General features: G+C 45.7%; 1 protein-coding gene across 4 annotated transcripts in view; it reads left to right on the forward strand.

Moving 5' to 3' along the window:
- Positions 1–16,492, forward strand: part of CLCN2 (chloride voltage-gated channel 2) — a 348,319-nt gene that overhangs the window by 265,709 nt on the left and 66,118 nt on the right. For all 4 annotated transcript variants that reach the window (XM_040349786.1, XM_040349785.1, XM_040349782.1 and 1 more), the window contains exon 17: positions 14,081–14,226. In XM_040349786.1, coding sequence (XP_040205720.1) covers positions 14,081–14,226 — 146 coding nt within the window. The remainder of the gene's footprint in view (positions 1–14,080; positions 14,227–16,492) is intronic.

Here is a 16,492-nt window from a genome sequence, read left to right on the forward strand (position 1 = left end):
GTCAAAAAACATGGATCCTTGATGTCCCCCAAGGTCAGAAAGTCTCCCTGATGGAGAAAAGTGAACACTGATCTCACCGATACAAAAATGTATTTTAAAACATACAGAAAGTTGTTTGGATTCTGGAATGGGCCACACATCATCATTTGCCAGTGGATATAAAAAGTCTACATACCCCCTGTTAAAATGTCAGGTTTCTGTGGTGTAAAAAAATTTAGACAAAGATGAATAATTTCAGAACTTTTTCCACCTTTTTAATGTGACCTATAAAACCATACAACTCAGTTGAACAACAAACTGAAATATTTTAGGTGGAGGGAAGTAAAAATTAAAAATGAAAATATGGTTACAGAAGTGTGCACACCCTTAAACTAATACTTTGTCGAAGCACCTTTTGATTTTATTACAGCACTCAGTCTTTTTGGGTATGAGTCTATCAGCTTGGCAATATTTGCCCACTTTATAGCGTGGACCATCCACGCTACCCCCACTACTACAAAGTGCAAATGTGAACTAAATAAATATCAATAAATGAAGGTGCTGCAACTAATTACAAAAAAGCCTGAATATTGGGCTTACAATATGTGAAAAAGAAAATAGAAATACATGCGCAACCAAATAGGGCAATAAAAATTGCATGCAAGTGTCCTTATTCCAATAACGGAATACACATAAAGGAAAAAGAAGGAAAAAACAGTCCTTGTATCACACAAATGCAGGAACTCATATACGATCTTAGTCCTCTATCTGATGAAATATAGATGCAGGTAACTTCCTCAGCAGATTCCCACGAACAAATGTAAGAAAGGGCTGCTTACCAGATCCGTAGGATCCCTATTACAGGGATCAGACAGGCTCAGCAAAAAACAATCCTCGGTTGGTTAAGAACGACTCCTCCCGGTCCACTCGTCCGCTGGTAATCCGGAGATGATACCTCTGTCTCCTATGGATTCCTTCGGGGGGTAGGATCAGCCTCAAGAAGTTTTGTGAGAACGTGTTGGTAGAAGGGAAAAAAAGTGCTTCATAGTGCAGTCGTTTGTTTAAAAACACTTTCTTTTATTCCACTCAATGGAAAAAGACTGACATCTTAAATGCTTCAATCGTTACAAAGTTTCAATATAGAAGCATGAAAAAAACAAACCAGCCATGGCTCTGGCCGATCAGCTGGTGACGTCAGCAAATTTCGCTCCACCCGACGCTGCGTTTCTCCCTATTGGGTCTCCTTTTCCAGTCGATGCCCAATAGGGAGAAACGCAGCGTCGGGTGGTGCAAAGTAAAAGCATAATGGGCTAGTATGCATCGCATATTAGCCCATTATATGGCACTTGCCTGCAATCGAAGCCTGCGCGATCCCTGCTGGAAGCATCCATCTTCTGCCCTCTTCCTTCCGGGGTCGCAGACTCCGGCTCTGTGACTGGCTGGAACCGTGTGACGTCACTCCCACGCATGCACATGGGAGCCGTCAGTCACGGCACATACAAGTGGAGAAACGGCATTGGAGGTCCGATACTTCACAGCGTATGTGCCGATGACATCGGTGCACTACAAGGTAAATAGCTTCTAAACAGCACACGTTTAGGAGATATTTTCACTACCTATACGTAAGCCTTATCCCCCCCCCCCCCAACTAAAAGATTTCAGTGGAAAAGGTTCTGAAATTATTTATCTGTCTTATTTTTTACATCACAGAAACCTGACAATTTAATAGGAGTGTGTAGCAGCGGCGGCCTGTCCAATGAATATTCGCTATCGCCACACTGATCCTCCTCCCTGGATCACTGTCCCCCGAGCCTACCCCCAGCCCATTAGAGCCAATCAGGAAGGGGTCTTCAGATCTATCACCTGATTGGCTAAAAGGACAGGCAATCCTATTGGACGCCTAGGTGGAGGAGGGAGGAGCCACACAGCAGAAGCCGTCGTGATGCAGAGAGGACACAGGAGCCGCTGCCTGCCGCCTATAGGAGCCCGCAACCCAGCCACTGCCCACCGCCCACAACCCAGCCGCCGCCCATACAAGCTCGTACGCAACCAATGAGGTAAGTGCCAGGGGCTGCCCCCAAAAAAATACACCAGCTACCACTGGTGTGTAGACTTTTATATCCAATGTATATATTTTGCACTATAACAAGGAAACTCAAAACCCTGTAGTATATTATGTGCTTTACAAACATATACAAACTACAGTTGTATGAAAGCAAAACCGTGTAAAAAAATAAAAATAAAAAAAAATATGCGTACACACTTCCAAACTATCTCTTTTCCTAGCAGTGAACATTGCCAATAGTATATATGCATAAGGGTACACTAAAAATCACTTAACTTCTGTTATAGCTGGTCCACAATTTCTTGCTTAAACTGGACTTCAGGCATTAGAGCTGTATTAACCCTTTTGCTTCCAGGCCCTGTGTTCTACTTTTTGACTAAGGTAGCCAGATCATTTTTGCAATCTTTCTATTTTTGTTCATTTAACAGCTTTCAGAGTTTGAATAAAGGTGTGGCTAGACTAGGACCCCAGTCGCCTAGAACAAACAGGGGAAGTGGGAGGGGGCTATTGGACTATATCGGTACTTAGATAAATCAATTTGTCAAAAAAAATTGTAATACAGGTAAAAAAGTTAAATTTATTAAAACAAGAACATAACATAAATGACTTGAGAGATGCACAGTATTTTAAAATTACAAAGGTGGTGATGTAAAACAATCGATCATACGACCAGCCAACACCTGATGAGATGGTATGGAGGGCCCAAGTTGCGGGCAACGATCAGGCGGAGGGGGTCATATGTATCAAGCTCTCAGCTAGTTTCGCTACTACAGGGGTAGCTTCGTCAGGAGATTTTGGGTCTGTGAATACAGATTAACTCTTTGAAGGAGCCTAGGCCCCATGTAGAGACAAAGTCTTACGTAGGCTATAGATGGTGATGGAGTTGCCCCCAGCAGTTGGAAATCTGTATTGACTGTATGTAAAGTCAAAAGCACTTGGTTTGCCCTGGGACCTATTTAATAGTGGGCGAGGACCAATCAGCGGAACCGCCAGAGAAGCACTTCTGGGAGAGCCCGGTTAGGGATGCCAGTAGTGGGGTACACTTGAAAAACCACCAGGGTCGGTAGATCCGGTAGCGTGTCCCAGGGCCGGGTACACACCCGGCCCTGGGACACGCTACTGGATCTACCGACCCTGGTGGTTTTTCAAGTGTGGTTTTTCAAGTGTACCCCACTACTGGCATCCCTAACCGGGCTCTCCCAGAAGTGCTTCTCTGGCGGTTCCGCTGATTGGTCCTCGCCCACTATTAAATAGGTCCCAGGGCAAACCAAGTGCTTTTGACTATACATATAGTCAATACAGATTTCCAACTGCTGGGGGCAACTCCATCACCATCTATAGCCTACGTGAGACTTTGTCTCTACGTGGGGTCTAGGCTCCTTCAAAGAGTTAATCTGTATTCACAGACCCAAAATCTCCTGACGCAGCTACCCCTGTAGTAGCGAAACTAGTTGAGAGCTTGATACATATGACCCCCTCCGCCTGATCGTTGCCCGCAACTTGGGCCCTCCATACCATCTCATCAGGTGTTGGCTGGTCGTATGATCGATTGTTTTACATCACCACCTTTGTAATTTTAAAATACTGTGTATCTCTCAAGTCATTTATGTTCTTGTTTTAATAAATTGAACTTTTTTACCTGTATTACAATTTTTTTTGACAAATTGATTCTAAGTACCGATATAGTCCAATAGCCCCCTCCCACTTCCCCTGGTTGTTCTAGGCGACTGGGGTCCTAGTCTAGCCACACCTTTATTCAAATTATGATAGGATGATGGTACTTTTACGTTATGTTTTTCGTTTTCTACTGAGAGGTTCTTTATAAATCAGCTTTCAGAGTTTATGAATGTGATGGACCTTTTCTCCTTTTGAGTGTAACAAGCTTCACTCAATTATTATTTTTCTTTTATCTTCTGATTCTTCAATCAACCCTTACTGTCTTGTACTGTATGCACAGAAGCAGTGTATACCTCTGTAAAACCTTGGAAGCCAGATCCCTCGCTCTGGGGACAGCCTGTAATATTGCTTCAGGCACTGGATCTTGCTTGGGGCACTCACTTTGGCACTTGGTACAATGCGTTGTTAGCTGTAGGGTGCTATACTGGTCCAGGGCTGTGATCCATCGGTATGGAACCCAGTCCTCGAATAACCATTTGGAGTGTGCCCACCGTCATGAAGGACAAAGCCTAGACAGTCCAGTGTCGTGGACAGGCAAAACGGGGTCACCATGTATCTTTGGCCATTTTTGTGTAAAACAGGGCAATGTTTTACACAACTGTCACTTAACTTCTGTTATAGCTGGTCCACAATTCCTTGCTTAAACTGGACTTCAGGCATTAGAGCTGTATTAACCCTTTTGCTCCCAGGCCCTGTGTTCTACTTTTTGACTAAGGTAGCCAGATCATTTTTGCAATCTTTCTATTTTTGTTCATTAACAGCTTTCAGAGTTTATGAATGTGATTTACAGTGTAAACTAAAGTTTCAACCACTCTTGGCTCAGTCTCACATGGATGACCAGGTGTTGCATGAAACCTCTTTAATGTCGCTTACGCCTAGAGCCCTTATAAGGTACTCGCTCTTCCTCCCGCCTTTTTGCCATGAGGATTCATTGCAGGGCAGTCTACACCTTAGTTACTGTGTACTCCTTCTGGGCATGTTTCTTCTTCCTTGTCCTCCCACCCCTCTCTGTGAGTACCCCACTGGGGATTACCCTCGTTTGTAGCTATGGCAGAGACCTTGGAAAAGGAAACCAGATCCTTGTAGTCTTCCCAGCTTCGGTCATCGAGCGTGTGCCGACCTTAGCTACGCACTGGGTTGTCCTCGACTGGGTGGCCGGTGAGCTATACGCTCCTGGGTACGCATATAACCGGTCTATATGGCCGAGTCACCGCAGGCCGGGCTGAGAGTCACCTCTGTCACCGGGAAGATGGTCTGTCTGGGATGCTTCCAGCGTAATCCATGCAGGATGGGTTAGTAGCAGTCCCCTGCTCTGACAGGAGTACATAGCTGGGCATTCCCGGGGAGGTTGAGTAGGGGGTTCCATCCTTCCTTTCCTCCCTTCCTTCCCTCCTCCCTGGGCTCTAAGAGCTAGGCTAGCTGCGGGGGCCGGGGGTCTACCTGGGGGGGCTCCATCTGGGGCGGGGAACTGCACTGTGGGTCGACTTCCTGGGGTGCTAGATGTGCTGCCATTATCGGAATTATGTTTGTTTTCATACCTGTGTGTTTCTCCCTCCATGCAGTCGGAGGTCATTTTGGCGACATCGGGCATCTGTTTTGGCCTTTATCTGCCGCTCGGCAGCCATCTTGGCTGCAACCGGTGCCCGTTTGGCCTCTATCTGCCGCTCGGTGGCCATTTTGGCTGTGCCCATTTGGCCTCTATCTGCTGCTCGGCAGCCATTTTCTTGTGGTCTGTGCAGTTTACAGTACAGCCGCTTGGTGGCCATTTTGCGAGGGTTCTTGGCCTCTAGCGCTCGTTTAACCGGCGCAAATTAACAACATGCTGCGGAGGCTCAGACTGACACTGGCGGCTGTAGAGAAAGCACCTCAGACGGGAGGCGGACGGCAGCTGTGCGGTGACCGTTCTAGGGTGGTGAGCCCTCTGGGGGGCCCCCTCGTTTCTGCGGCAACTAGGAGGGTGGGGTGGTGTTGCCTTGCCTGGAGTCCCTGTGTGTCAGGCGCGTGAGTCAGCATGGCGTCAGCTTCTCCCCCTGAAACACCAGAGTTGGCAACTGGTGCCCCTGCACCCGCGGTATCGGTAGACGCTGTGTCTGCAATCCTGGAGGCCTTTGTTGCCAAGGTGGAAGCGCCACGTGGAAACACGGGGGTAAAAAGCGCCCCCTCCGGAGACAACTCTGATGCGGAGCTGGGCCCAGCCGTGGCTCATGGTCCTGGTTTTGATGTGTCTGAGGATGTGGACGGAGACCGGTCGGACAGTGAGGATGTCTTCGGGTCAGCGCATGAGAGGGCTCTGTTAGGTGATCTTATCACCGCAGTGCGAGATACTCTAAAGATGGAGTCTGTGGAAGCGGCAGAGATGACGGTCCCTTTCGGGTTCCGTAAGCCGACCTGCACTGCACTGCACAGGCGTTTCCTTGTGTGTCTAATCTAGACATACTTTTATACAAGGAGTGGGACAAACCACAGAAGGTTTTTTCAGTCCCTAAAAGTTTGGCGGTTCGGTACCCCTTTGAGGAGAGTTTCCTAAAGAAATTGACCTCTCCCCCGATAGTGGACCCCCTGTGTCCAGGTTAAACAAGGTAACCACAATTCCTGTGGAAGGGGCTCCTTCTTTCAAGGACCCTGCGGACTAGAAGGCCGAGGCAGTCACACTCTCTCTCCCTCTCTCCCTCTCTCCCCCTCTCTCTCTCTCTCTCTCTCCCTCTCCCTCTCCCTCTCCCTCTCTCACATATTTATATTTATATATATATATATATATATATTTATATATATATATATATATATATATATATATATATATATATATATATATATTATTTTTTTCCTGCCAATCACAGCAGCCAATGTGAATGAATGAATGACTTGTATAGCGCAACGCATGCGAACTGAATCGCCTCTGGGCGCTTTTTCCAGCCAGTATCTGCTTGGCTGGTGCGGTCATTTTTACCCCGTAGGATCATGACACACTAGGGACACACAGTCATACACACATATATACATATATACTGGGCCAATTTTGGACGAGATCCAATTTACCTACCAGCATGTCTTTGGAGTGTGGGAGGAAACCGGAGTACCCGGAGGAAACCCACGCAGACACAGGGAGAACATGCAAACTCCAGGCAGATGGTGTCGTGGTTGGGATTCGAACCAGCGAACCTTTTGCTGCTAGGCGAAAGTGCTACTCACTGCACCACTGTGCTGCCCTGTGGCTATAGAAATACCAATCTACAAGATCACCCTCATCTTTCCTTTATCTAACCAGCTTGGTTACCATGGCAACTGTGAATGCCTGGTCTCCACAGCAACAAAAACTAGTAAAGTAAAATAAGAAATATATGCCATTTAATTACTTTCTCCTTTGTACAGCACAGCAATATGTTTGTGTAGTTGGATTCAGCAGGAATAAAGCAAATGAGGAACATACCTGCTAGATATTACCTCTGAGGCAGGGAGGCGTTTGATATGAAGCAAACCATGCCAATAATAAGTATATGAGTGTTATAATTGCTGAAAAACTGAAAAAAATACACTTTTATCTGTGGTGTCTGTACTGTTGATCGCAGTTTATATATTGTATAGCCCTTCATATGTTTTACAGTACAGGGGGTTCCCAGTTTGTTTTACAATTGTGTTACAGAAGTACATGTGTGTTTTTAAGTTTGTGTAATTTAAAGAGAGCAGTCACAAATGGACTTTTCTCTTCCTGTTCTGTGCATCAGAATCTCTACTCGCTTTCACTGGTAGTTTACAGGCACTTTTTTAGACACGGCTTCTATGCTGTCATTACAGCATATGTGGGGAGAGCGCTTGTATTCCTACCAGTTACAATACTTAGCTAAGAGATTTTGATGGATTCTGATGGTTGGTACAGCCAGAAAAAAAGCATTACAGGCAGCAGCAAGCCTCCCTGATGATATTAGGTTAGGTGGGAGGGAGTAGTGCAGATTGTGTGATGCAGAAAGCCCTTGGTACTGGGTGCGGCGCTCGTGACCCGGCGTTTGTGCCCGGCGGCCGCGATTGCCGCCAAGTGCCCGCGATTGCCGGTAATCACGGCAGGAGTGTGGATCTGTGTAAACACACAGATCCACCTCCTGTCAGCGGTGAGGAGACCAATGTGTGTTCCCATTACAGAGGAACACACATCGGTCTCCCCTTGAGTCCTCTCCCCCCTATAGTTAGAACACACCTTAGGGAACATATTAACCCCTTCAACGCCCCCTAGTGGTTAACCCCTTCCCTGCCAGTCACATTTACACAGTAATCAATGCATATTTGTAGCATTAATCGCTGTATAAATGTGAATGGTCCCAAAAACAAGTCAAAAGTGTCCGATGTGTTCGCCGCAATGTCACGTTCACAGTAAAAAATCGCAAATTGCCGCCAATACTAGTAAAAAAATGTATAAAATAAAAATGCCATAAATCTATCACCTATTTTGTAGACGCTATAACTTTTGCACAAACCAATCAATATACGATTATTGCTATTTTTTTTTACCAAAAATATGTAGAAAAATACGTATCAGCCTAAACTGAGGAAATTTTTTTTTTTTTTTTTTTAAATTGTGATATTTATTTAATAAAAAAGTAAAAAATATTGTTTTTTTTTTAAATTGTCGCTTTTCTTTTGTTTATAGCGCAAAAAATAAAAACCGCAGAGATGATCAAATGCCACCAAACGAAAGCTCTATTTGTGGGGGGGGGAAAATATAAAGATTTAGTTTGGGTACAGTGTTGCATGACCACGCAATTGTCATTCAAAGTGCAACAGCGCTGAAAACTAAAAATTGGTCTGTGCAGGAAGGGGGTGAAAATGCCCTGTATGGAAGGGGTTAAGTGGCCCTCGCTCTTCAAAAGGTTGGGCACCCTGATTTACAGTCTAAGAGTAAACCATGCCCATATGTTTAGGGTCTTGACAAATGGAACCGTGGCTATCCATACTGTGCAGTGAAAGATTGTCCAGTAGTACTAGTTCAATTTACGTTGGCCTAAAATTGGACGCACCGCCACTGCTTCCAAGTGCACATTCAGTACACTTGTAGTGCAAAGTGGATTTGCCATTAGTATATATCCCCCACAGGCTTTTATTGAAGGGAGTTCAGGGACTTGGGCAAAAAAACGTTCTAAGTCCCAAAAAAATCACTTTAGGAGCAGCAGTGTGCATGAACCCTTATTGTTTGCATTCTTTAGAAAGCAGCCACAGCTTAATTAAAGAATTGTGTCCCTGCCACTAGGGATAAGCCGAACACCACCCCGGTTCGGTTCGCATCAGAACCTTCAAACGGACGCGCAAACTTTAGAACCCCATTGAAGTCTATGGGACTCGAACGTTCAAAATCAAAAGTGCTAATTTTAAAGGCTAATATGCAAGTTATTGTCCTAAAATGGGTTTGGGGACCCGGGTCTTGCCCCAAGGAACATGTATCATTGCAATTTTTTTTTTTAAATGGCTGTTTTTTCGGTAGCAGTGATTTTAATGATGCTTAAAGTGAAAAAAAAGGTGAAATATTCCTTTAAATATCGTACCTCCTGGGTGTCTATAGTATGCCTGTGAAGTGGCACGTGTTTCCCGTGTTTAGAACTGTCCCTGCACAAAATGGCATTTCTATAGGAAAAAAGTAATTTAAAACTGCTTGCGGCTTTGATGTAATGTCTGGTCCCTGCAATATGGATGAAAATCATTGAGAAAAATAGCATGGGTTTCCCCCCCCCTCCCCCCAGGTCATTACCAGCCCCTTTGGCCCTCTATATATCTTGAACAGCAGTATACAGGCGGTGCAAACAAGACAGGGACTGTAGGTTTGTTGTTAAGTAGAATCTTTCTCTAAGTGTAGCTCCAGCCAAAAAAAATCTATTTTTAAGCTTTTTGGAAAACATAGAGAAGGGTCATCACCCCTGTAAGATTTCACCTCACTTTCTGTCCCAATGAAAAATGTTTTTTTTGAAAATTTGGGTTTATTAGTGAAACAAGGATTGGTGATAAAGCATCAGTGGACAGGAGACACCTCTTGCAGAAGAGAATTTCCCTTCCTAGGGGTAGATTTCCTATCACTTCCTGTTGTCTCCTTCCATTTGCAAGTAGGAGTCGTTAGTAAGTTGGATGTTTGAAAGTAGGGGCCTGCCGTATTTACTCTGCAGAAATTTTGGCCCTAGGTGTTGGTGTTGCCACAACACTGTAAGCCCTCACAGCTAGTCTTGGTGGGCGCTGGAACGATGTGCTGTGAATTATTATATCAAGAATTATAATTACTGTATTTATCGGCGTATAACACGCACCCTAACTTTTAGAGGGAAGTTTCAGGAAAAAAACTTTCCACAGCCCCCTGCGCATAACACCCAGGCACAGTTTACATTCTATTTTCAGGGTAAAAAGGAGTGTTATACGCCAATAAATACAGTACATGCTAAACAGTGGTAGAAAATTGGACCTTTGGTGCTGTTGCCACAACACTGTAAGTCCTCAGTTACTCTTGGTGGGCGCAGGAATGGGCCCTGCTGTTAAATATTAGATCAAGAATTGTAATTACATGCCCCTGTTAAACAGGGACAAAAAGTCCTCCTCTTCCTCCCTCTGTTCTGCCTCAAGTGCCCTGTTCATTATTCCATGCAGCGTGTGCCAGCAGAGTCACCCAATGCACCGTGAAAGATAGGTAATGTCCCTGTCCATGCCTGTTGGACCATGAGTCAGCGGTAATGTGCACCTTACCACTGACCGCCCTGTCCAGCGAGGCATGGGCATTGCCTTCCACATGCCGGTAGAGAGCCGGAATCGCCTTCCGTGAGAAAAAGTGGCATTTAGGAACCTGCCACTGAGGTACTGCACATTCCACAAACTCACGGAAGGGGGCAGAGTCTACCAACTGAAATGGCAGCAGTTGAAGTGCTAGCAATTTAGCTAAGCTAGCATTCAACCGCTGGACATGTGGACGGCTGGGAGCAAACTTCTTTCGGCGCTGCAGCAGAGGGGGCAGGGAAATTTGCCTGGTACAATCTGAAGTCGGTGTACCGATAGTAGATTGCCCGCAAGTACTTGGCTGTGACGCACCTAATTCTACACCTTCAGTCCTATCAGTGCAGGCTTCAGAGAGGACTGAAGGTATAGTGGGGATGGAGATTCCAGCTGATGAGGAGCAAGGAGAGGTTCTTTGGTGTGGGTCTTTGAGGTATGCTTGCCAACGAACTGCGTGGCAGGTCCACATATGTCTGGTGGTGCCCAAACGGGTGATGTTTTGGCCACGCGAGATACGCTTGCGACATATGTTGCAAATAGCAGCAGTGCGATCTGATGCACTCATCTCAAAAAAGGCCCACACCAAAGAACTTTTGGAATAACGCGGAGAGACAGCAGGCACATGCGGAGGTCTGCGGTGTGATGCAGTCGGTGTGCTGCCCTTAAGCTGGCCCCTGGAGGGCATCGTGCCTCATTGGAGATGTGTTTCCTCCTCCTCCTCCTTCTCCTCCTCCTCCTCTCTCCTATCAGGCACCCATGTGGAGTCAGTGACCTCATCATCCCCTCCCTCCTCATCACTGTAGAAAACCTGGCAGTATGCTGCAGCTGGGAGAACATGACTGCCAGATTGCTGTCCTCCTTGGGCACCCCCTCTCTGGGCTCGCGTTACTGCCTTCCTCTAGCTGGGTACCATCATCGGAGCCTTCAAAACGCTGCACATCCTTCTGCAGCATGTACCCAACACTGTGGTCAAACAGTTCGGGGGACTCCTCAGGAGGACATGGTTGGGCTAGGGAAAGAAGTGACTGATGCCATTGAGCAGAGGTAAGAGGCCGTGTTGGCAGCTGCTTTGCCAGACAAAGTACCCTGAGCCTGGGTGAGAGAGGATGAGGAGGATGGCTTGGTCATCCATTCTACCAAGTGTTTTGGCATGTTGCGGCTCAAAACGGCCAGCTCCTGAAAAAAAAGGCAACGTGCTATTGAGGATGCACCGTGTCAACGACCAGCACTGTTGCCTCTAGACGCAGAACCTGCTTGCCCTCTTATCAGCTTGTGACTCTCTGCCTCTACTTGTTGTCCTTCCAGACATATAAATGGCCTGCAGGGAGATGTAGCTGCACAAATACTGACAATACTTGCTGATCACTGCCTGTGGTATTAATATGAGAACATCAGCAATTGTATTGACGTAGCTTTAGGTGCACACTGTGCAAAGGACACAGTACACCAAGTGAAAATACTGCAGCTAGCACAATCGCCTGCCTGTCAGTATATTAGGAAGAGCATACGGGAACGGATCTAGCTAAACTCAATACAGTGTATACACTGTAACTGTAATTGACTCGCCTGCCTGCTCTTTCGAACTCGAAATAAATGATACTGTCTTTTTCTCTCTGTCTTTAACCACCGCAACACACTACACAAGGCTGCCACGGAGGCGGCCATATATAGTGTGGGGCATGTACTAAACCCCCTGAGACATAATTGGCCATAGCCACCCTGGCTTTGGCCAATTATGGCTCTCCGTTTTTTGCGCGCTGTGATTGGCCAAAGCATGCGGGTCATATTGCATGCTTGGCCAATCAGCCAGCAATGCACTGCGATGCCGCAGTGAATTATGGGCCGTGACGCACCACTCGAATTTGGCACGAACGGCCCAAAATATTTGTAATTTAACGAGCAAACATATGAGTATGACTTGAACACGAAGCTCATCCGTACCTGCCACAATGCAAGAGAATAATCATTCCTCTCTGTATGGATGTGTGGTCTTGCTTCAGAGGCCCAACACACCCCCCTGTTAAAGCAAAGCTAGAGCTTTCCACATTTCAAAGCTCATGCTGATTGAAGAGTGGCATCTTTGATTCAACAGGTGGGAGCGTGTTAGACCATTGCAGTTGAGGACCAATTAATGCCTGGTACACAGATGGATTTTTTTATTTTTTTTTTTAGTTCAAATCAATGGGCTGAATGGAAAAAACCTGACAGATCGCTGTACTAACACAATGTTAGTACAGCAATTTCTCCTGCTGAGCTATTGTGTTTCTGTTCAATGTATATTTGCTAAGAATTTCCTTGGCCTGTCTTTAGCAGCAGACCTATAATTTTGGTTAACTCTTCACTCCGAAGGAGCTAAGTATACAGTAAAGACATTTATCTTGTCTCTACTGCTGCTTTACCTTGCCATTGGCTTACCTGACTGCAACTCCACTTTTCTCCTGCCCTGAATATTGGTGGATGAATGCAGACATATTAGTGCTACAGAGGCATAGTTCCTGCAAAAGGCATGTGTGGGTGACTTTGCTAAAGAGGGTTGAAAAGTTGTTTCCTAAAACTCTACTTCATCTTTGTCCCATCTGTCTATAAATTAATTGTATCTTATATATGAATATTGCCTCAAGACATATCTTAATCTATTATCTTCTAAAAATGCCAAAAATCGCAGGGATCTGTTATTTTCACATCACTTTCACCCAGAATGCGCACATTTTTCTAATTGGCTTGAATTGGAAAAAATGTTTGCATCATTTGTGAAGGTTGTGTGAATCTTGTGTTAACAGTTATAAATAAAATAATATAATCCAATAGTGCAGCGCTCAAAATAAATGAAAATGGAAAATTTGTCCAAATAAACAATATGTGTATAAAGTCCACAAATTATATGTTCATTAATGAAATTGAAGATATAGAACCTCCACCGAAGTTTCAGTGTGTAGATACGGAAAAAGCACACCACACCACCATGCAAACAATCCGCTTACCAGAACAAAAACGTTATAGGCATGTAATCAAATGACGTGCAGGTCAATGGCAATCGCACTTCCAACAGAGTGTACAGGTGAAAACGGTTATACGCAGGCAGCATCAATGATGAAATTACATCTCGAATGTCATGAGGGTCCAAAAGCATACATTGCGATCATCAGCAGATATATGGTCATAAAATGAGAGGAAACGACAATAGTGAAGCCCGTTGGATAAAACCAATAAGCAATTTATTGTGTGGTACTTACAGACAGACAGGTAAAAAGGGCATCAAAGAATATAAAAATCCGCGGCTCATAGCGTGCTTGTGTCGGTCAGCTAGGCACTATTGGATTATATTGTTTTTGTTTGCTTATCTACAAACTGTGCTAGCCGCTTTTCTATTTACTTTAAGTTAGCGCAGATATTTGTTCCCCCTTTTTTCAGTTATAAATAAACTCCAAGGTTTAATTTTCACTGTTGGACACACACTTGCATGTTGTAAATTAGCCTTTCAGCTGCTACAGTTTTTATTTCTACCTACAATCTTTTGGACATTGCTGACTTGTTCTTCTACATCATGTTGATATAAAGGCTGTGAAACAGTGTGAAGTGGAAGATGGTGTAATGAAATATTGATGCAGTGATTGTCTCTTTCTCCAGAGTCCATGGTATTGCTGGGCTCCATTGACTGCTCTCAGCTGGTGTCTTTGTTGCGATTTCAGCTCAGCAGAAAGCGTCGCCTGCAGCAGCCTAGAGAGGGAGAGAATGGAGGAAGAAAAGAAACCGAGAGCATTGTACGATTCCAGGTAAAAGATCAACATACGGTCATTTGCATGTCAGCACTGTAAATCGGTGACTGCATTTGCTGCTTTATTGTGTGCTAAAAGAGTGGTATTGCATTTGCTGCTTCTTTGTGTGCTAAAGGGGTGGTATACAACAGTCAGTAATACATTTAAAAAAACACCCTGGTGATCTGCAGTACCCTACTAATGAAAGTGTAACCTGTAAAACCTCAGCATAAGTTTGCATCTTGGTCTCACACAGTATATTGTTGGTATTACTAATCACAGCTATCTACTGTCAACTACATGTTTGCTGCATCTGGGCCAGGTGCCTTATGGATCCTTTGACATAAATACTTTTTCTTTCAAAGTACACAATCATCTCCAGCCCTCCTAAGCATTGCCTCAGAACATGTCCTATTCATTGCTATGGCGGCTTATTGCAGAATCACAGCCAGCAGGGGAAAAAAACCCTGTTTTTTGGGCAGGCCATGACTGTCTTGAAGAGGTATGTGCAGGGCAGGACTTAGGGTGGTGGGGGCCCCTGGGCTTGAGTGTTGAAGGGGCCCCCTGGAGCCGAGAATTGGGGGGGGGGGGGGGGGAAGATGTTGAGCGAGGGGGGGATCATAGTTGTTGAGCGGGGGGGGGGGGGGCGAATTGAAGTTGTTGAGGGGGGGTGCCTCTCACCTGTGCACGGAATGTGTCGGCTCTCTTCCCTTCAGCAGACATCCACACACCACTCCGGTTCCTCCTGGGGGGGTTTTGCAGTTGTTGAACGGGGGAGTGCCTCTCACCTGTGCCGACAGCGGGGGCCACAGACTGTCATTAGCCCGGCTGTTGGCTTTCTTCCCTTGAGCAGCCACAGTCCTCCACACACTGCTCCGGTTCCTCCTGCTTCCGTGCTGCCTCCTCTTGCAGTGCGGGAAAATTAAGCCTTTCACAGGACTGCGGGAAGAAGCTGTCTGTGCGGGAAAGTCCCGCAGAATCCGTGCGTGTTGGGAGGTATGCGCAGGGCCGCCATCAGGAATTTTAGGGCCCCTTACTAGGGTTGCCACCTGTCCAGGAATCACCCGGACAGTTTGGGTTTGGGATCTTGTGTCCGGGTTTCAGTCTGCCTGAAACCCGGACACATTATTTAGACTGGGCTGTGGCTCCTCAAGTAACTGAGGTAGTCACACAAAAATCTGTTGCCATTCGGGAGATGCGGGCCGCTGTCTGGGGGCAGGTTTGGCATCACTGTGGGGGAGCCATAATGTCAGCAAGAGCAGTTTGGCCACACCCACTGTTTGCCACAGCGCGCTGCATTACCACTCTCCTTGAGGCACCCAAAGGTGCCCCAGGTCTTTTATAATTCTATTGTGTATACTACGGAAAAAAATGTGCTAAAGTGTTCGTGTTTGGCTTGAAGAAAAGGTGGCAACTCTACCCCTTACACTGCTTAAGGCATGGGCCCCCTGGAGCAGAGAACCAGGGGGGGGGGGGGTGCTGCCCTCTGAAATTGAGAAGCGGGGGGCTGCCGCAAATTGAGAAGCGGGGGGGGGGGCCTTTACAGAAAAATAAGAAATAAAGAAAAATATATATACAGTACAGACCAAAAGTTTGGACACACCTTCTCATTCAAAGAGTTTTCTTTATTTTCATGACTATGAAAATTGTAGATTCACACTGAAGGCATCAAAACTATGAAGTAACACATGTGGAATTATAGATAACAAAAAAGTGTGAAACAACTGAAAATATATTTCATATTCTAGGTTCTTCCACCTTTTGCAGCAGACAAATCTCTAGAACTGTTAAGAGGAGACTGTGTGAATCAGGCCTTCATGGTAGAATATCTGCTAGGAAACCACTGCTAAAGAAAGGCAACAAGCAGAAGAGACTTGTTTGGGCTAAAGAACACAAGGGATGGACATTAGACCAGTGGAAATCTGTGCTTTGGTCTGATGAGTCCAAACTTGAGATCTTTGGTTCCAACCCCCGTGTCTTTGTGCGACGCAGAAAAGGTGAACGGATGGACTCTACATGCCTGGTTCCCACTGTGAAGCATGGAGGAGGAGGTGTGATGGTGTGGGGGGTGCTTTGCTGGTGACACTGTTGGGGATTTATTCAAAATTGAAGGCATACTGAACCAGCATGGCTACCACAGCATCTTGCAGCGGCATGCTATGCCATCCGGTTTGCGTTTAGTTGGACCATCATTTATTTTTCAACAGGACAATGACCCCAAACACACCTCCAGGCTGTGTAAGGGCTATTTGACCAAGAAGGAGAGTGATGGGGTGCTGCGCCA

The sequence above is a fragment of the Rana temporaria genome, chromosome 4 (genome assembly GCF_905171775.1).
Source record: "Rana temporaria chromosome 4, aRanTem1.1, whole genome shotgun sequence".
NCBI lineage: Eukaryota > Metazoa > Chordata > Amphibia > Anura > Ranidae > Rana > Rana temporaria.